At 48.1% G+C, this 20,945-nt stretch overlaps 1 protein-coding gene across 2 annotated transcripts in view; it reads right to left on the bottom strand.

Moving 5' to 3' along the window:
• mmrn2a (multimerin 2a) overlaps positions 1-20,945 on the bottom strand; it is a 31,858-nt gene that overhangs the window by 1,954 nt on the left and 8,959 nt on the right. Inside the window, exons 3-11 of one of the 2 annotated variants that reach the window (XM_040139036.1) lie at positions 18,756-18,878; positions 17,122-17,228; positions 14,592-14,666; positions 10,105-10,332; positions 5,616-6,022; positions 5,169-5,363; positions 3,621-4,085; positions 2,251-2,614; positions 605-1,141 (exon numbers count right to left, since the gene is read on the bottom strand). In XM_040139036.1, coding sequence (XP_039994970.1) covers positions 605-1,141; positions 2,251-2,614; positions 3,621-4,085; positions 5,169-5,363; positions 5,616-6,022; positions 10,105-10,332; positions 14,592-14,666; positions 17,122-17,228; positions 18,756-18,878 — 2,501 coding nt within the window. The remainder of the gene's footprint in view (positions 1-604; positions 1,142-2,250; positions 2,615-3,620; positions 4,086-5,168; positions 5,364-5,615; positions 6,023-10,104; positions 10,333-14,591; positions 14,667-17,121; positions 17,229-18,755; positions 18,879-20,945) is intronic. The other variant, XM_040139035.1, reaches the window with a different exon arrangement.

The raw sequence follows: 20,945 nt of genomic DNA, 5'->3' as shown, positions 1-20,945 counted from the left end.
ATCTGACTCTCGTGTCTGGAAGGTGAATATGAAGCTACAGACAGCAGCTGGTTAGCTTAGCTTAGCATAAAGACTGGAGACAGCTAGCCTGGCTCCGTCCAAAGGGAACCAAGTCCACCTACCAGCGCCTCTGAAGATCACCGACTAACACGTTATATCTCATTCGCTTAATCCGTACAAAAACTGAAGTGTGAAAATGACAGTTGTTGTACAGGGGTCACGGTGTTTGTCGGACTACATCTCGGCTCGGAGCAGGGGCTCCCCAAAGTCGCTGATGGTTGCAAACCCAAGAAACAGTCTGACACACAAACACTCGCTTATACACTTGGGTTTCTGTACAGTTTAGACTAATGTCTCTTTTGAGTGTCTTTTTGCGTCGTTCGCAGTAGTTTTGCCTCTTTGCAGACATTTTGTTTCCTTTGTAGTCGTGTTTTCTCTTGATTAGATGGCAGAAGTTGAAATAAGCAATTTACAAATTGTTTGTGCAGTTAGGAGAGTTCGGTAAAGTCAACTGGGAGTAGCAGTACGAACAAACCTCACAGAAAAAGAGGTTTAGAAAGAGTCTAGGAAAACATTGCATGAGGCCCAGTGAGTCTACACTCACCTGATAAGTCCCTCGTGTTTCGATGGTTTCCTCCTCTTGCTGATCCCTCCCCTCCTCCTCCTCCTCCTCCTCCCTTCTTTTCTTTCTTCCCGTTTTTGTTCTTCACCAGCTGCCACAGTTTATCGAGCTCCAGCGTGGCGTCGGACCCCGCCAGCACGTCAGCGTTACTGAAAACGTTCTTGAACACTCTCAGATGTTCCTCCAGCCCTCTCTTCAGCCACGTCACCTCCGCCTGCAGTTTGGCGTCCACGCCGCCGGGCGGCACCTCCCTCTCGGCGGAGGTGTTGGGGCAGGGGCAGGGTTTCTCGGCCAGCCGGTGCACCTTCAGCCCCAGCTCCTCCACCGTTTTCTCCAGGTTCCACAGATCGCTGCCGTCTCCTCTGTGCGCCGGACGCCTCATGTCAGGGTAGAGGAGAAGCTGTCGCTCCCTGGCTGGAACTTCACTCCTGCTCCTCCTCGTGCCACCGGGAAGCCAGTCGTCAGGGAGGAGGTGGGAGGAGGAGGGCTGGTCAGCAGACGGCACTTCCTCTCTGCCCCCTGGGAACAGAAGGAGTCGAAAAGGAAAAGCAGTTTTATTGGTGCAAAAACAAGCGAACCTCAGGAAGTAGCTCTGGTGTCAGGACAGATTTTTCCGTCTTTTTTTTCCCTCTCTTTTACCAAATGTTTCTCCTTAAGTCGCCAGTTTGCATGCTGAATATACTTATTTCATTTTGCCGGTCAATCAACGTTCCAGCTCCCGTCGATGGCCGAAGAGGTCACTGACACCAGTGACTGATGTGAGCCGACCTGGCGTGAGGTCATCCGATAATGTTGCTGTACAGCTCCTAATTTAACTCCGTTTGTAGTCATTGGAAGTGTGGAAACTTCTCAGTGTACAAAAACCCTGGATAGATGCACTGAACGCAGTTTTGATGGTAACAATTTACTTCAAGTCCCCTTATGTAGCGTTATAAGCAGAATATATGTGGTTTTTATATGTTCAGTATTTGTTCCACACATTTTCTGTTATTCCATCCTGTGTTTTACTACCTTGTTGTTCATCATCTGTTCATGCAGCAGCCTCCACTGACGGAGTTAGAGTCGTCGCCAGATGTCGCTAGAGAGCTGCATCTGACTGATAGCAGCTGTAGGTTGGATGGAGTCTATTCTCATTCGATACTCAGTTAAAACACTTGTTTGTGTGTGTCTGTGTGTGTGTGTGTGTCTGTGTGTCTGTGTGTGTGTGTGTGTGTGTGTGTGTGTGTGTGTAAAATCCGTCCTCCTGTCCGTAAGAGGTGGCGGACAAAATCCGCAGTCCTTTTATTTTACAGAGATGATGTTTCATATGAAAACTCTTACACTGCGGAGTAACGATCGAGACAGCTGTCAAAGTGGAAAGAAGAATGAAATGCAAATGTTCAACCCCAAGTACCTCAAAAAAATTGTACTTGAGTAAATCTACTTAGTTACTTTCCACCACTGTTGAAAATAAGTCCAAACATGTCATTTCCAACCTCAGTGGGACCAAAGAAAAAAAATCTAAAAAGAATTCACGAACGCCATAGGCCCGCAGAGAGACTGCGGAGGAGGAGGAAAAGTGGAACAGGAGCAGAAAGTGTGAAGCGGAGCCCCCCCCCCCCCCGAATCTCCCTCCTCGTGGCTCGTACCTGGCCTGTTGCCGAGCAGTGTTGTGATACTCAGGTTGTGTTCTGTCAGTTGCTCCTGCAGGTTCCTCAGCTGCTCCTTCAGGGCCAGGATGGACATGGCCTTCCGGTCCTCGAGGGGCAACTCCAGGAAATCTAGCACCTCCTCCCCCACCAGCAGCTCCAGCACATCGCTGTGTCGGACGGCGTCCTTCAGCAGAGAGGTGAAGGAGCTGGACAGGTGCTGCATTTCCTCCCTCAGCTTTTTGTCCCGCTCCTTCAGGCCAGAGACCTCGGCCAGACTGAGCGTCACCGAGCCGCCCAGCCGGGACAGGCTGTGCTCCAGAGTCCTGGTCCTGCTCTGCTCCGAGGCCAGGGACTCCTTCGCCTGCAGGATGAGGATGAGGTAAAGAAAACAAACCCGTTTTATTAAATGATAAGGTTAGTATTTAGAAAGCTGAGTGGTTCCTACAAATATAGTTTCATTTTAAAAAGTCTCAGTAATTTTCCTAAAACAGTTGCTCGCTTTAGTTTTCATCAGAAAAACAAGAGGAAAGGGTGCGTTTGCTGGGGACGGCGGTGGATTAATCCACATCTGGTGCTGTAGTGAGTATTTCCAGCAGTAGGACGGCGTGTGTGTGTGTGGGACTGAGTCAAGATAAACCACAGCGTGTGTGTCTGTGGTGATGAAGGAACACGTCACCCAGTGACTTCATACTTTGACAGCTGTCGAGTTTTCATACGAAACGTGGGATCTGCCTGTAAAATCTAAAACTTGCTCAGGGCAGAAACTCTCCTTCTCGTCATTTCACTCTGTAGCTGAGTCCTGAAAGTCCTGTTTTCTCTAAGACAAGTGGAAAGAAATCTGAGAGTGCGGCGAGAATATTCCAACCCGTTTTCGGAAATGTGTCCGACTGCAGACTCTCCTTCTCCGAGCGTTTTTTCAGACTCAAGTAAAACCTGTTGACCAGTTCTTACTGCTGCGACAGACTGTTCCACTGGTTGGAACAAAATAAGGCTTTTGGGGTGTAATTCTATTCAGAAACTGGGGGTTTTGCAGATGAAACTGAACTGAACACTTTAGTTCAAATTTGCTCGACCAAGAACAGCAACAACAGTAAAACAGCTACTTACACGTTAATGCATCAGTACTAATAATCCTCTAATATAAAGTATTTATTTATTTACTTTTGATACTTTGAGTACATTTTGCTGCCAGAACTTCTGTAATTTTACATGTTTAACTTTAAGTGTTTTTACTTTTAATGGAGTATTTGTACAGTGTGGTTTTACTACTTTAACTCGATTCTTCTTCTTCTGATTCTTGTAATTCTTCTTCTAATACTACTACTAACAATAATGTTGTTTTGTTGTCAGCAGTTTTGAAGTGGTACCTGCTGGAGGCCACGTTGAAGCGCCTCCACCGCCGGCTCCCAGTCGCTGCCCCCGTCCTGCAGCTCCGCCCCTCCCTCGCTGTCCTCATCCAGGGCCAACCTGTTCTCATTGGCCAGCGCCGTCACGTTGGCCAGGCTGGTCTCCAGGCGGACCACGGCGGCCTTCAGCCCCTTGCAGTCGCAGTCTCCGGCCGAGTGGTTCTGGTAGAGGTTGACGTACAGGTAGTCCATGTCCACGTCCACCTCCTGCAGATGCTTGTCGTGCTGAGTCAGGTTCCCCGCGAGCTCCTCCACCCGCTTCAGCACCGCCACCTTCGCGTCCTCCACCTCCAGCCCCGTCTCCATGAACAGGATCTGGGTATTCCGGGCGGTCCGGTTGATCTGCTTCTCCAGCTCCTTCAAGTCCCACTTCAGCCACCGGACGTTCCCCGAGGTCACCTCCACGTCCTCCATCAGCCCGCTCACCTGCACAACGTGTGATGAAGGGTTTAATTTTCTCCAACTCCCCCTTTTAGTAAGATTTCACCTCCGGTTTGTATTTTCCAAAATGCTGCAGGAGGTTAGAAAAGGTTGAAGAGAAAACAAAGCTCCGGCACTTTTTACATTTCTCACTTCATTTGACATTTACTGTTGTAAGAAGGTGAATTTGTGTCATTTGTATCAGCAATGAAGAAATAAATCGTGGCAGGTCATGTGAATAAGGACTGTCCTTACTTATTATTTTATCATTTTGAAACTTTATATCATGAAAAAGTCACAAATCAAAGAACTTTTTGTCTCTCTGAATTACAATGTAATGATTCTGTTAATGTATGTAAATCATGTTCGTAGAGGATCAAGTCTTTGTGAACTTCCTCATTACAACTTTTCAATTCACAGGATTTGTCCATGAATTCAAGGCTGGATTACAGGCGGAGCAAAGTGGACAATTGCCGAAGGGCCCCAGAAAACGTTTGGTAATTATAACAATTTTCAGAGAAACGCTGAAGAAACGTTGAAAAATGCCTCGGGCTGAAGCGCGTCCGACTCTTTCTCTGAATTATCCTGTTAAAAGTTTTATATACTTGTCTGCGAGTGCTGATGAGGTTTTTTTTATTTTGTGCCATTTCTGTGGCTGTGGGTCGTCGCCCATTAAACTCTGAAGACCTTTGAGTTGAGCAGTTTCTTTTGTTTGAGCAAGTAAATGCAATAAATGTAATGATCCCCAGAGGTTGAATGCTGGAGATTTTTGGTCGCCCCCTGACGTTTCCTCGTCTGCCTCCATCAGGGAAAAATATTCACTTATACAGAAGAAATATCAACAGGTGCAGTCCTGATCCCGTTCCTGCTCCACAGAGGATGAACTTTTAGATTTTAAAGGCCCCACAATCTTTTCTGTAGCGCCGCCATCTGGAGGAACATTTAAATTCTTAGATCCACTATTGGAGAGGCTGTGGTGAGAATAGATAAATAATGGAAGTCTTCTGTCCAGCACTAGGACTGTGGCTGTAAACAGGACGCTGGGTAACGTCTGTCCACGGGAAACAAATGTGTTGTGGATCGACCCACCTTCACCGTGTTGTTGACCACCATGTTGTCCAGTCGTTCGATGGCCAACCAGAGTGCGGAGGAGTCTGAGGGCTGCTGCGGCCGGGGGGGAGCCAGGGAAGGAAGAGGGAGGTGGTCATCCAGCTGCGTCTCGTTGGCCTGATCCTGGTCCAGCTTCAGCTCAGACAATGTGGTGTTCATAGCCTGCAGGCTGACCTAAGATCGGGGACGGAGGTTAATGCCTGTGAGGGAGTGTTAAAAAAACCAAAAACCTGCTGCTCACAGCTTCATGCACATTAAGCATTAAGATAGCAGTTTGTCTTTCTTCATTTCAAAATCACCCCACTAATGATAATAAAAAAAAAAAAATACTTTGAGGGTTTTTTTTTTTTTTTTTACTGCTGTCCAGACCTTCAGAATGAAAAAAGACCTTTTTAAAACTTTCCGTTGTCCCTGTCGTCCACTGACCTGCAGCATCTTCTGGTGATGTTTCAGCTTCATGTCCACGTCCGTCTTAAAGCTGGTGAGGTTGTAGTGCAGCATTGCATGCTGGGAGTGCAACCTGTTCTCCATCTCTGTCCGCTGACTTTCCATCTGCCTCCGCACCTCCCTGAGTTGCTGAAACACCTCGCCCAGTTTGACATCCAAGCGTTCCTCTGCTGCCTCTTCAATCTCCGGTCCCTCCAGGGGCCCCGCCCGCAGCTCCGCCCCCCGCTGGCTGCTCTTCAGCTGGGCCACATCACTGGCCAGGTCCCCTACCTGCCGGCTCAGGTGCTCCAGCGAGCGGTTGAAGCCCTGTAGGACTGGCTGCAGCTGTGACATGACCAGGGCCAGCATGTGGGGGACGAGGAGGGCAACAGTGGCATCCGCCTCATCTACAAGGGAGTAAAGTTGTTTAATTACAGATAAAAATAATTTTCATAGGAGGAATTTCAGTGAGGGCAGGATTAGGGTTTTTCCTGTGGGAAATGTGAACGTCTGAACCGGATTTCTGTGCTAAAATAAAGAAATGGTCAAAAAAGCTCTTCTCACACCCACACACACTCTCCTCCCTACTACAAAAACGCACACTTCCATGATGAATAATGGCTGTCTGGGGGTCGGCCGTTGGTGGTTCTGCTCTAAAATGGAACCAGTTTAGTTTCCAAAACCGGATCGCAAACGCACCGCAGCCCTCCGCCTGGAAAGCACCTAAAAACGGCTCTCTGCTCTGAAAGCGCTGCTGCAGACACACAGCGGGGGCTGCGGAGTCAGAACTGATGCAAGACGGTTTCCAGGAGAGATGCTCAGAGATTAGATGAGAGTTCACTGCTTGTTTCTGTTGGTTCGGTAGAGACTGACAGAGTGAAGCCAGAACACACACCGACCACAGGACGCTGCCCGTCCTCCAGCTGGACTTCACACTCCGGAGGTCTGAGACGCCTCGGGGCTCAGTGGATCCATCTGATCCTGCAAATTCTTGTTATTTCCGGGGTTTGAAACAGACCCGACTGCGCTTACATTCCCTGTTGTTTATCGCTCTCACGAATCCACAGAGGCTCTGAATTGGAAGGTAGAGGCTGGGGAAAAAAAAAGCTGCTGATGTTTGAGTCCAGATCAGCGTTGCACTCCTCTCAGTCAGTGATCCACCAGATTCTGATCAAACCTACTTTGTGATTCATCCTGTTAATGGAGAAACTGGCAGGTGAAAGCATGAAAACTTTTTTTTTTTAACTGGCAAAGATGTTTCCCAACTTTAGCGGCAGCCTCGATTCTGCTCGATGGAACTGGATGGAAAAAAGAAAGGGGGCCTCATCCATCGACCTCATGTCCAGCAGCAGACAGTTCTCGTGACCGGGTGAAACAGAAACCAAAAGAGAAGGGTAAAGGCAAGTCACATTCATTTGAGGAATGGTTCGGACATGTTGGGCAGCAAGCGGACTTCCCGTAAAGCGAGCATATTTTTGGAAAAGCGGGTTCTTCATCTGTGAAGTGAGAATTTTTCTAAGAAGTGAAGCTTTTTAAGAGAGAGCGAAGGTGAAGACTTACGAGAGTAAAGGATTTTGGTGAGGGTATTTTTCTAGAAAGTGAGAACATGTTTTGATAGCGTGGACTTTTTCTAGAAAGGAGAGTTTGTCGCGTCTTCAAAGAGCTGCTTGAGGGTTCAGACCTGGTTTTAGGTTAATGTTGGGTTTAGTTTTGGTCTAAGGTCATAGGTTAAGGAATGTATCACGGCAATGGGCGGGGGGGGGGGTCCTCACAGGTATAGAAAAACAAACGTTTGTGTGTGTTTGCCTCAGGTCAGTGCTGTCACTCTCCTGGAGACACAGTCCAGACACACACACACACACACACACACACAGCCGCTTTCATCACAATCTGTTTTCATTACAGCAAACCAAACTCCCTTTTCCCACATGCTGCGGGGTACCGAGGGGTCAAAGGTCACCGTACAGTGAGGCCACGCTGCGACAGGAAGTTCCAGGTCACCTCCGACTCCAGCTGCAGGGGTGCTGCGGGGGCGTTTGGAGGTTGAAATCAAACACACCCCCGCCCGCTGGCAGCGTTCCTATCTAATGACCGTCAGTGTGATTTACGGAGTCGCGCTGAGTCGACTTCCTGTTCGGATAAAACGAGCGTTACACAACCGTGGCTCTGTTTGCTTCTTCTGACGTTTGTCGTAAATGTCTCAATTAAAAAGTAGGACGACACTTTAATGAGACACGAGGGGAAACGGAGACAGCACAGCACCAAACGGGTTAGGACACAGAGTAGAAGATAAGAGCCTGAAGAAACCGGCTCCCTGAACAGAATCCTCTCAGACTCTCTGATCGTTGAGGGCTGGTAAAGGATTGAAGACGAGGAAAGGACTGGACTGCTGCTGGACCTCTTGGTTTTAAATAGACATGGTTTACCTAAAGACATGTCTCCATGCTGGACAGGGGGTTTGGTGAGAGCAATTAAAACAGCATTTTAAAACTCTTCTGTCAGACACTGAGCTCAAAACTGTAGAAGAATGATCGATAACAGCGGAAAGGAACGGCGCCACGTCATCCGTCCAACTTGGTGGAGGCGGTGTTGTGGTCTGGGCCTGTGTGGCTGCCAGTGGAAGAGGGTCCCTGGTGTTTATTGATGATGTGGCTGCTGATAGGAGCAGGATGAATTCTGAAGTGTATAGTTCTAAACTATCTGCTCAGATTCAGACAAATGCTGCAAAACTGACTGGATAATGACCCAAAACCTACTGAGAAAGCAACACGGGAGCTTCTCCAGGCAAAGGAATAAAAGATCCTTCAATGGCCAAGTGGGTCACCTGACCTCAACCTGGTTTGTCCCCCTTTTGATTTCATGACAACAAGCACTCAGGCTGGCATGGAGTCAAGGTTTGTGCTAAACCCGTTTCCCATGTTATCCCCACTGGGGACGGGGCGTTTGTACATTCTCCTGCTTTTTTGTCTTTTACCAATCACATCCCTAAAGACTGGAGTGTTACGGCCATAAATCTCCAACTGGGATTCATCAGTAAATAGGACTTTTTACAGTCAGCTACTGTCAAGTGCTGGTATTTCTTGGCCCCTGCAGAGCATTTGGCCTTGTTTCCCTCCTTCAGAGGTAATTTAGACACTGCTACTAGTGTGTGTGGCGTGTCACTGACCTGGGATCCAATTTTTATTGGTCATCTGGGGCTTGTTTTTGCCAGAATGATTGAAAAAGCCTCTCAGCGGCTGAATTTAAAATTTCCCATTTCCCACGAAGGACTAAAATGCAGCGGTGTTCCAGAACAGTCCTGGCTCTCCACCGTCGCAACAGGTCTACGTTCGCAGAAGCCAAAATGAATTCCTTGTACACATTTACTTGGTGAGTAAAGTCTGAAAAATGACGTCTGTCTGGAAAGAAAGAATCAGTCTAAACACGGATGGACGATATGGAACATGATCAGCGGGGATGGAAAGTGTAAAGCTGTTTTAGATCATGGGAAAAACTTTTATTAAAAAAAAAAAAAAAAAGCTGAATGTTCCTTTAAGGGATGTGTAACGCTGGCTGGTCAGTGAGGTCAAAGGTCAGGGCAGAACAGAGCACTGTGGGAAAGTGAGCGCGAGACGGATCCCCAAACAACCTCCATACGGGACGGAGGAAGTGTGTGATGCAATGCACAGGCCGGTCTGGTGACACAGGAGGTACAATATGGAGTCAGCAGTCATAGTATAGTCCACATTCTCTCACACACACACACACACACACACTTCCTCCACAGGAAATCCTCTCTTTCTTCTGCCTCTCATATATACACTGTGTGTGTGTGTGTGTGTGTGTGTGTGTGTGTGTGTGTGTGTGTGTGTGGGGGTTGGGGGAGGTGTCAGTGCAGAGGAACAGAGCTCGGTGTGTGTTTTTTTTCATCTCATGGTTCAGTGTGTTAAAAGTTCATTTAAAGGATGTGAATGAGACACCAGGATTCTCAGTATGACAGTCACCTGCCTGCGCAGACACACACACACACACTCCCCGCTGATCGTTACGTCCTGTTCAGGCTGCAGCTGCAGCAGCGGCGTCGACACTCGGAGCTTCGGTTGTAAGCGAAGGTTCAGGCCCCTGAGCTGATTCCATGTTTTTACAGGTAAAAGAAGGAAACACAGCTCCTGCAGCGAACTGACACTAAAAGGATCCTTTCTCCAAATGTCAGTGCTCTTGGCCTGTGCAGGGGTTTGGACCCCTACCAAGTCAGTGCTTAGTGACCCCCCTGCTCACACAGACCCTGAAGGTGGTGGTGTGATGGAGCCCGGGTCCATCACACCACCACCTTCCAACAACAGTTCACAGGTTCTGAGCCCGGTGAGAGAGATTAAGGATTCGTGATGATTCTTGACTCACCGTTGGGGTTTTTCAAGTCCAGCAGAAACACAGACCAGGACCAATCTCAGCGTTGGGTTCTGTCAAGTTTGGGGTTAAGGTTTTAGAGTCTCATCCGACCAAAACTCACCAGGAAGGTGGTGTTCCTTCCGCCGGTGGTGGTGGGGGTCGTACGTGTTTACGGCGTGGTGTGACGCTCGATGGGGGTCGTGGGCGTGCCCTGGGCCCTGGTCCGGGTGTGTGGTGTTGTGCTGGCTGTCGGGGTCGCCGGCGTCATACAGCTCGCCGACGGACGCCTGGTGGTCGTTCTGTTCGCGGTTCGGGTCGCCCTGCCGCCGCTGGAGTCGCGCCTGCTCATCTGAAACACACGGGTCACAGTGAAATCACACTTTTAAAAGAGAGAGCGCAATACAAGCAGCAAATCACCAGCCTTTGCCTTGAAGCGATTTCGGGAGCGGGATTTCATGCGCTTCATTCCTTTTTGGCCACGTAGCAGCATATATCAGAACGTCTGTCCGTCAGTCCACCGCTGTTGTCCAGGCTGAGGGTCTGGACGGGATAGATCCTACTGACTTGAGCGATAAATATGGCTTCATTGCATTGAATTGAGAAAGAGAGGAACAGAAAGCGAGGCTGACGGGCCGAGAGCGAGACGGGGGGCTGATGGGAAACAGGCTGATGTATTTGGAGATGGCTCAACCGAGTTTCCTCGGTCTTGTGTTTCTTTTTAAACAGAGGTCGGTTTTTGGTCAGAAAGTCCTGCTAAAGAACTTTTCAAATAAACATTTTTCAAGTCTGCCTGAGCAGAATACTCGCAGCATTTTCGCCACTGACTTGGTTCCTATTACTGTCCGTGAAGAGATCCCTCCCTGAAGCCATTTCAGCGAGACGAATGATTTCCAAAGTTCAGCTGAGGTTTATATGAGACTGTCTCAGTCAGATAAATTAAGTGTTTATCTTCCAATGTTCCAGTGTTGCTAGAGGTAAGTTCCCTCTTCTGTGCTTCCCTTCTTGTCCTGAGCTGCAGCGCACGGACGGAAACAAAAGGAGGGAATTTTATGCCACAAAACCTGAGATATGTCCACGGGATTTGTCTAATTCAGACCGATTGAATCTTCATATTAACTTTTGAAAACATTTTTCACAGAATGAGAGAATGCGGATGTCATTCCCCATCACTTACACGAGAAGTACACTTCAGGTAGAGATCTTTAAATGGACGACATGAACGAGAGGAGTGCTTACAGCAAGAACGGAACGGTTACTGTTACTACCGGGCATAAAGGCTGAGTATTGTTTTGAGACAGATTTTAAAAATGTCATCCTGGCCTTTAAGTCTTGGACTTTGTATTAGCTGTAGTCAACAACATCAAAATCATCAAAACAAAAAAAAAAAACCCTCAAGAACTAAAGTGAACATGTTGAAGAAGCATCACTGAGTGGGACAGCGCAGCCTGGATTGTATCCCAGCATGCACTGCATATCAGGCGGTTCAGTCCAGCGCAGCTGACTGAGAAAAAGCTGTGAAGCTTTTCAACTTCACTAATTCTCTTCCTTTATCGTCCACTTCAGACCCCACAGAAACTACGGCAACGCTTCATCTGAAGCATAGCGGCACGGACCCGCCTACGTTTCCTGGGAAAACTTTCTCTTCTAGTTCATATCCTCCCTTTGTGTACAGGCGGTGGACACGGTGACAGAAACACCTGGCGAATCTGCTGCAGATCTGATCCGTGGTCAGGTTGTAGAGTTGACTTTTATTGCGTTGCAGAGGCGGTGACTCACCTCCGTTGAATTTGAAGGTGTTCCTGTTATTGTGTCCAGTCGGTTTCTGCCGGGCCACAGTTGTGTTGATGACTTAATTACATCGACTTCAGCGCACAGGAAGTCGGTTCAATCAGAGGCGTGGTGGGAGCGGACTGTACCATGTCGAGGCGTGTGTGTGTGTGTGGGCGTGTGCGTGCAACAGCCTCTTTGTTTGTCTTTCTTTGTTGAATCGAGCCTCTAAAAGGGCAAACATCTATTTTGGTCTGAATTTTTTCCAGAAACATCGACTGTTTTGATTCTCAGAGTTTTCAGTGGTAGAAAAGCTCCATGTCAGGCACGGCGCATGTGTATCCTACAGCCCTGCAGCAGCTGACTTCAGCTGAGTTCCACTTCGTCTCCCGGTTGGGAGAAAGACCGCAGCTTGAATTAAACCGAACCACGGGGCCAGCGGCTGCGTGAACGACAGGCCAGTCGAATGTCTCTACCCCCGTGTCACAGGTGACAAAGAAATATCAAGCCTGGCTGTGCTGCAGGCTGCAACAGAGTTGATGGGATACACTAGAAGAATGACTCCTCCATTTTCCAACGCAGTTTCTACCGAACGACCGCGAATTTGCAGGCGAAAGTAGACGAGAGGTGAATTTTGACCCGAGAGTTTGTCAGAAAGACCGAGAAGCGAATGAGAGACGGCTCCTTCACAGAAAACCGTCCGAGAGTTGAGGCCAGGAGAAATGTCTTGCTTCAGATGCTCGACGCCGTTCGTACATTGTTTCTTTCTTCACAAAGAACAGCCGCTGTGGTCAGTTTGGATTCTTGTAACTTACAACAAATCCAAATGGTGACGAGCTTTCATGGCGAGAGAGTTCTTAAACTTGCGGCTTAATCCTCTCCTCCGCCGTCTCTCTTTACGATCCAAACGTTCATATTCAGGTGGCAGCGAAGTCACTCCCTCCGTGATGAATTTACAACAACCTTTTCTGTTGTTTGGTGATAAAATTTCAGAAATAATCATCAGCCTAAGGTCAACTTTCAACCGGGCTGAGGGTCTCCAGCCACGCAGGACGCTGGGACACCAAAGTTATTACAGCCCGTCCTGAGGGGAGCGTCGACGTCCAACAGTCGTTGAGATATTTCACTCAAAACCACAAAGGTGAAGCTCACGGCGCCAGAGGCACAGTCAGAGGAACATCAGAGTTCGACAGTTGTTGAGATATTTCAGTCCGAATCAAAGTGGTGGAACTGACATTGTCGTCCCCGGAGCCGCCGGAAATGCTAACGCGGCTGGAGACTGTAACAGTTTTAAGAACTTGTCAGAGACGTCACAGAAGTGGTTTTTCCATGACTAGTTTCTCATCCCAACTACAAGCGTTGGCAGGAAATGGGAAACCAACAGCGCTCTCCTGAGTCACCGCCCGCCCTGACCTCCTCCCTGGCAGGTTTTGCCCTGCTCTGCCATGCGACTCCTAACTTTAAATCTGACAGGCAACAGTCATCATACACAAACCCAACGGGTCACTTGTGGATGGAAACGCTGTCATCAAGGGTGGCGTGAACACGAAAACATTGTTCATCCAGCTTTCGATATCGGAAACGTGTCCTCAAACAGGAGCGTGGCCGTCTGCTCAAACCCCGCCCACCCGTGCTGGGCTGGACTTAAAACAAACACAGCTACTGCCTACGACCGACACACTTCCTGTCCACCCTCCCTCCTCCGCTTGCGTCTCTTCCTTCGCTCCGTCAGGTCACATTAACACAGTAATGAGTTTCATCCATTTCGTCCGTCACGCTGCTGTGACCTCTGAGCTCTGTGTACAGTTTAACGCCACGACTCCGATAACAAACCTCCATCGGGACACCGCTGTACCCCCCCTACCGAGGTCAAACCCCCCCCCAGCGTGTGAGTCACTGCGTGTTTACAGGCTGAGGATGTGGAGGGTGGGGGGGGCGGGGTTGACCTCGGTTGCAGGTCCTATGGGAGCGGCCTGCCGGGGATGGAGGAGGGTGGGGGTGGTTGAACCTTCTCCTGACCTGAGCTGGAGGTTTATCAAACCCGAGTGTCGCTCTGCACTTCACAGCTTCCTCGCTTTGTTAAAGAGGCGGGAATGAGTCAGACCGCACTGACACTGGTAACGCTGAGAGACTGTGTGTGTGAGAAAAAGAAAATCTGGCTCGCAGATGGATGTTGGATGGATGTTTTATTCCTCTGCATCACACATCATGAACAGTCTGAGGGTTACTGAGCTGCGGGGGACTACTGGTCTCTGAGTCCACGTCAGTGACAGACCACCACCAGACCGTGGGTTAGTGGGTCCACCACTTTGGTTCTGACTGAAACATCTCAACAGCTCAAATTCTGGGTCGTCATGTTCATCCTTCAACCTCCGAACAGTACCGACTGAGCTGATCCCTGGACTTCAGGTGTACTCATACCGTGTGACACGTTCATAAAGTCGGGGGACTCGCAAGTGACAGATTAACAAGACTGAAGCCCCATTCGGACTGGACTTTTAGCAGCAGGACAACGAGACCAGACACACAGCCAGAGTCACAGAGAGCTGTCTACGGAGACCAGGAGAACCAGGAATCCTGCAGCAGAGGGTCTGGCCCCCACAGAGCCCTGATCTCAACATCATGGAGTCAGTCTGGGACCACGTGAAGAGACAGAAGACACCGAGACAGACTGAATCCACAGAGGAACCGTGGCAGGTTCTCCAAGATGCTGGAACAACCTACCTGCCAAGAACCTGAAAAATCCATGGTGTTATTTTTGAGAACATCCCGACTTTACTTTGACGGCCTAAAACTTTGTGTGGTTCTGTACATGTGAGGCGTAGAGCGGTGTAACTGTACCTGGACCACGGGGCTCTGTTCTCTCAGATCCTCCAGTCAGATTCGAGCTTCCAGGATCCAGCTGAGGGTCCGGGACTGTCAGAGACAAACACAGGCTTCAAACAGACTGACACACAAACGAACTAACGCACAGAAAAAGCACTTTGCATAATGTATGGAACCAAGAAAAAACCCGAATTGAAAGAGTAAAATGCAAGTTGAAAGGATAAAAAAACTTCCAAAGTTAAGAGCAAAGAGGAAAATGCAGGAAAGGAGGGTGAAGGGTCATTAGGGAGGAGTACTTAAGGTTCAGCCAGGTGCAGAACATCAACGTTTTGAACCTGGATTTAAAGCCTGTCGATTATCTGGATTTGAAAGTGGTCTGGTATCCTCTGGAAGTTTGTTCCCGCTCTGATCTGCACAGTAACTAAATGCTGCCTCTCCCATGTTTAGTCTGGACTCAGGGGACAGTGAGCGACCTGTTGACCTGACGACCTGAGACCAGTCCTGCTGTCACGTGTCTTCATCAGCGCTCGAGCAGCAGCTTTCTGAATGAGCTGAAGACGAGACCCGAGACAAGACCAGTACCTGAATCCAACCTTCTGGAAATTTAGGCAGGGATCGGTTTCTCTCAGTCCTGCCTGCAGACACAAGGTATGTTCTTCCTCTGGAGTTTCACTCATGGTGAAATATTCTCGCTTTGTTGCACTTCAACACTCCAGCCAGTAAACGGTTCTCAAACAACGTCGCCGTGATCGGCGGAGGGAGAGGACGAGGAAAAATCTGGGTGTGACCGGAGGTGGATGAAGATAGAGAGGAAGTACTACTTTTTTTATTTGGCTTTGAGGAAGTTTTCATTGATAAACTTTGAGTTTCAGTACAAACACAGAGAGAAGACTGAGAACAGAGGAGAGGACGTCCTCCTTCAGAAATCTGGTAAACACTGCAGTTTCCCACACACACACAGAAAATCTGGACTAAATTAAGTCCCTGAGCGACACACCAAAGTTAGGTTGTTTTTGAAAAATGGACATTTAAAAATAGACTCCAGCAGAGAAAAACAGAGGAGAGTGAATGAGGGGAAAACCAGAGCTGAGTTTCTGAAACTCTAAAATACAGAGTCCAGGATCGGACTTTTCACTATGAAAAACTCCACGAGGACGTTACTTGTGCTTCACACCCAACTCTTTCCTTTGCATTTCCCATTTTGTCAGCCTTCATGTGGTCCGCTGCAATTTCCGTCAATTTCGACATGACCTGAAGGCAGCGTGACTGTGCGTCCGTCAGGCGTCTTTTTCAGAGAGCTAATGTCTCTTTTCAGTACGTGTCCACTGTGTGTGGCCCCAGAGAACCTCTGGTTAAAATCAGAAACACTGGTTTGTCTTTAATATCTTCAGACCCTCCACTTGGAACATGTCAGAGGGAAAGACTGTACTTTTTTACTGCGCTGCATTTGTCTGTCAGCTCTAGTTACTAAAACGTGTCAGATTTTGCATTAAAAACACATGATAAGATCATAAAATACAGTTCAAAGTAGTTTCCCAATGCTTCTGCCTTGTCGTGTCTCTTCCTCCTTCTCATGATTCAGACGTCTATTATTTGTTCAGTTTCACCAAAGACACGTTTCTCCTCTAAACTTCTCACATGGTTTCAAAGAAAATGTCTGAATCCCAAAGAGAGAAAATGATCCAACATTTCACTAAAACGTCACTAAGATCAGAGAAAAGAAAGAAATTGAAAACAGATTTATCTTTTCCTCTTTCCCATGAATCATCTGACGACCCCTCAGGTTCACCTGGTGACTCTCTGAGGGGGCCCGACCCTCAGGTTGTGAACCAGTGGACTGAACTCTCTCCCTGTCTATGACGTAGCTAAAAGCAGCTCCACCTGGAGCAGCTCCAGCAGTAAAACGCTGCTGAAGCCTCCGTGACTCAGGATCAATGATCTGAGAATCAGAGACCAGTCACAGGAGACAGGTCCCTGCACAATGATCAGATTTATCAATGATTAGACTCGATTATTGCGTTGCCCTTCAACAAGTCTTCCTACCACAACAATCAACTGGTTGCAGCTGATTCGGAGCTCTGCTGCTGATCTCTTAACCCGGACAAAGAAGTTGAGACCGCGTCCCCTGAGGTCTGGTCTCTTTAATACTGGCTCCCTGTAGCTTTCAGAATCCAGGTGACCAGACTTTTAAATCCACGTATTCCTGCAGGAGTCCTTTGGTCCTCAAGCACCCAGCCTCTCTCTCAACATCGTACTGCACTAAACATTGGAGATGCAGCTTTTTCCATGGATGCCCCTAAACTGTGGAGCAGCCAACCAGTAGAAAATGGCTTCTGTACGTTCTGTGTTTGTGTTTTGGTATCAGCCTCAGAAATCCAGGGCTGGTCGAGCTACACAAGAATCCTAAATCCAGCTAATGGCCTTCGTCGGAGCCGGAGTAAAGTAAGGAGACAAGGAATGCCCTTTGTCGCCTGCGTCCATGGTATCGTAACGACTGTCACCGTGGCTTGTTGCCATGGTGACGGCGATGCTTCGGCTGCCCCACCTGTGTCTTCGCAGTTGTGTCCTCCGTGTCCCGGGCAGCAACGCCACTGTAGAGTGGTGAAGACCTTCTGCTTCTGAGTGTACACCGGCCTGGTGGACAGCTTGTACCTGCACACACACACACACACACACACACACTTTAGCAAGCTGCAAACACTGTCTTCACTGCTGAGGACACATTTGTTCAAGTCGAAACCTACACCTGAAACTGACAAGAAACCTGATACTGAACGTAAAGGTTCAAAATATGGATGAGTCCGGACACGGCCTTCGACAGGGATCTGGAGAACTCCACCGGAGGGTCTGAAGAACCGGCTGAAGAGGAAAAACTTGTGCAAGTGTGGGCAATAAGACACGCTGGATGAATCCATAAGTCCACGCTCCGGACCCGCGGACTTCAGTCGTACGCACCTTGACGTGTTTTAAAAGAACAAGAGTTTGATAAATAGTTTTTATTCTTAAGTTTGGGAGTAAAAGTGAAGGATTTTTACTTTTTATCTTTCACTTCAGTCCAGAATTTGACTTTTAGAGGTTTGATAAATACAGATCCTGGTCTCAGATCAGAGTTCTGCTGCTGCCAGGTCACAAAATAAACCAAATTTCTCCAGGAATCGAACCTTTCGGGGACTGAGGTCCGACAGTCTGGATTTCAGCTCGACCACCAAACCTGTTATGTTCTGGGGTTTCAGCAGAGTTTCAAACAGTCTCGTACTTCAAGTGCAAACAGTTTGTTCAAGTTCATCGTTGTGTCGATCTGAGCCTTCAGCTGATGTCAACACGAGAAAATGTGGAAAATCGAATTTACAGCTAACGAGGTTTTTAAATGCGAGCAGCAGGATGTTGTGACTGTGGGTCAGGTTTCAGGAAAAGTACCAGTTTCTTAGTTTGGTGGTTTTATTAATTGTTCCTGTCAGTTCTGAAAACATTTACCTCAGAGGCTTCGATAAAGACATGTACATGTATGTATGTGTATATCTATCTCTCTCTCTCTCTATATATATATAGATAAAAACCAAGCGTTAATCAGTTTATGTCATAGGACAGTTATTTCTATTTTGGGTTGGAAACTGAAATCTGAGGTAAGATATTTAAACTTACTCGCGTTCTCAGTTCCCTTTTGCTGAGTGTTGATCAAGAATCTATCCAACACTTTCCTCTTTCTCGTTGTAATTGTTTAGGTCAGATGTAGTGTCACCCGTTGGCAGCCGAGTCTAACGGAGTCACTGAGCCTCTCCAACCTGCCTCCAAGTGGAAACGTGGGAAAAGACCTCAGACCTGACTGACCTGCTGAAGCTGCCTCTGCTGGTGTCGCCACCTGTCTTCAGGTGTGCTACAGCGCAGGTAAACTCACAGCCGGTTCATACCCCGCAGGTCCTTCCTCATCATCCAATGAGGACTGGACACGTACGTGACCCCGCCTCTGAAGGATGATGTACCTCCAGTACAGACATTCCAAAATAAAAGTACGTTTCACACATTATCATGTTATTTAAAAAAATGTATATATATAATAAGTGTGTGTGTGCGTGTGTGTGTGTGTGTGTGTGTGTGTGTGTGTGTGTGTGTGCGTGTACATACAGTGGAATAATTTGAGCCCACTACTGCACATCAGGACTATTAATGGTGTGAACTCACAAGACCAGCTGACAGTCTGGGATCCCGCTCGGACAGGGACTCTGAGACTTGATGGTGTACTTCTCTGTTCCACACACCATGGCCGTCGTTACCACACGCTTCTGCACGAAGGCACACCAGTTCCTGCACAGCACACACACACACACACACACACACACACACACACACACGGTCTTTAACTGCTCCTGACTTTGCTTGTTTGCAGCTTGCTGTGGCCTCCGTCCTCTTAGGGGTCAGAGGTCAAACACGGTGTGCTCTCCCTACTGACCACCGACACTTTTCTTAAAGGAAGAGTTCATCATTTTGGGAAAAATACACTTATTCACTTTTGTAGCTGCGAGTTAGGTGAGAAGATCGACGCCTCTGGTGGGAAATGGTCCAGCAAACCTCCACGAAACCGCAACGAGTCATTTTCACACTTTGGTTTTTGTACCGGCAGCGAGTCTGGACAGAACCAGGCTAGCTGTTTCCCTCTGTTTCCAGTCTCTATGCTAAGCTAAGCTAAGCGGCTGCTAGCTTCATCTTTACTGTACAGACGTGAGAGTGGGATCAGTCGGAACATCGAGCTCTCGGAGAGAGAGAGGGCCCGTTTTCCATACTAGTCCTTTAACAGACCCTCTGTGACACCTCAGTACTTTTGGGTTCGGCGTTGTCTCATAATCTGTTACTCGGGTTTGCAGCTGGACCCTCCTCCTGGATCAGACCCCTGTTTCCGCTCTCCTGTACTGTCAGAGCCGACGTCAGTAACCGCTGTGATTATTTTTATGCTTGTTGTTGGTTTTTGTTGGCGTAGATGTTAGAGAGTCACCTGACGCCTTCTCCATCTCCACCGCTCCGGAGCCAACCCCGCGTGGTGTCGGGTCGGGGCGTGTGTTTACTGTGATGTGGATGTTGGACCGCGTGTCTCGTTACTTCCTGTCCGTTGACTCTGGCTGACGGTGACACCGGCCGCCCTGAGAGTTCAGCTCCACTTTCGTGTTTCACAATCGCCTCTGTGTTCCTGGAAACGGCTCTTTACACAAACCCGGTCAAACCACGACCTCGCTGGGGTTCTCCGGAGGCTCAGCGCTCGCTACGTCTCACGCGCTTATGAGGGAAACCAAGCAAATCCTCCTCAAAATGATCCTCCAGCCTCGACATCTGTTTCAGTCATAGGATGCCCTGACTGCCAGGTTACTCATGAGATCGATGAGATTTGCTTGTGTCTCAGAGGCAAACCTCCTGTATTTTGATTGGAGAGCAGCGATAAAAACTTTCTCCGGATTCTGGTCCCGATCAAGTTTGGACGCTCAGAGACAGACGGCGTGAAAATCCTGAACCTGGTCGGAACATTATGCAGAAAGATAATTATACATCCATTGTTTCTACATGTGAATGAACTCATGTGACTCAGACAAGCCCTGTGTCATTTCCTCTGGTGTCATTTCCTGTGGAGAGCTGTAACATCACCGGGGGAACACACACACACACACACACACACAGCCATAGAGAGGAAATCTCTCCTCGTCCTGAGCTGCTGTAACACATACAAAAGTACGCAGACTTTAAAATAAACCTACCAACACACACGTTAGAGCTTACAGCATTTTACGCCGTGATTCGGGTCCAAGTTGATCTTCAACTCTGCGCATCAACAGCGGAGGCAGCGATGAGGACGTGCGTCCGGGATATTCTATATTTAACTCGTCAACGAATCCCTTCAAGAGACCCAGGTCCGAGTAAGCAGAGCTGCAAATGACCATCGTTTTCATTATCGATTAATTATTGTTCTGATGCGTCATTTTGTCCATAAAATATCCAAAAACTGTCAAAATCCCTGTTTACAGATGATGTCGTCAAAAGTCCAAAACCCAAAGGTATTCAGTTTATTACAGAGTAAGACCAAGAGAATCATCCAATCCTGACTTTGGAGAAACTGGACCTGTGTTTAAAAAAAAAAAGACTAAGAAGATGCTTTTACATCAATTTCCTGCCAATGGACAGATTCGTTGCAGCTTCACCAAGCGGTTTTTAAGAATTATTTCAGAGATGCGACCAGTTCTCTTCGCCTTCTCACGTCTGGATGACTGCAGTGGTCTTTTAAGGGTTTGACCCAGAGATCAGCGAGCAGAGCGGCTGCCAGAGTTTTAACTAAAACCAGGAGAAGAGAACACGTTGCTGGCTACTGGTTCGTCTTAGGCTCGAGTTTGA

The sequence above is a fragment of the Xiphias gladius genome, chromosome 11 (assembly GCF_016859285.1).
Source record: "Xiphias gladius isolate SHS-SW01 ecotype Sanya breed wild chromosome 11, ASM1685928v1, whole genome shotgun sequence".
NCBI lineage: Eukaryota > Metazoa > Chordata > Actinopteri > Istiophoriformes > Xiphiidae > Xiphias > Xiphias gladius.
Note: the sequence above shows the minus strand (reverse complement) of the source record. Positions and strands in the feature narration are given on the sequence as shown.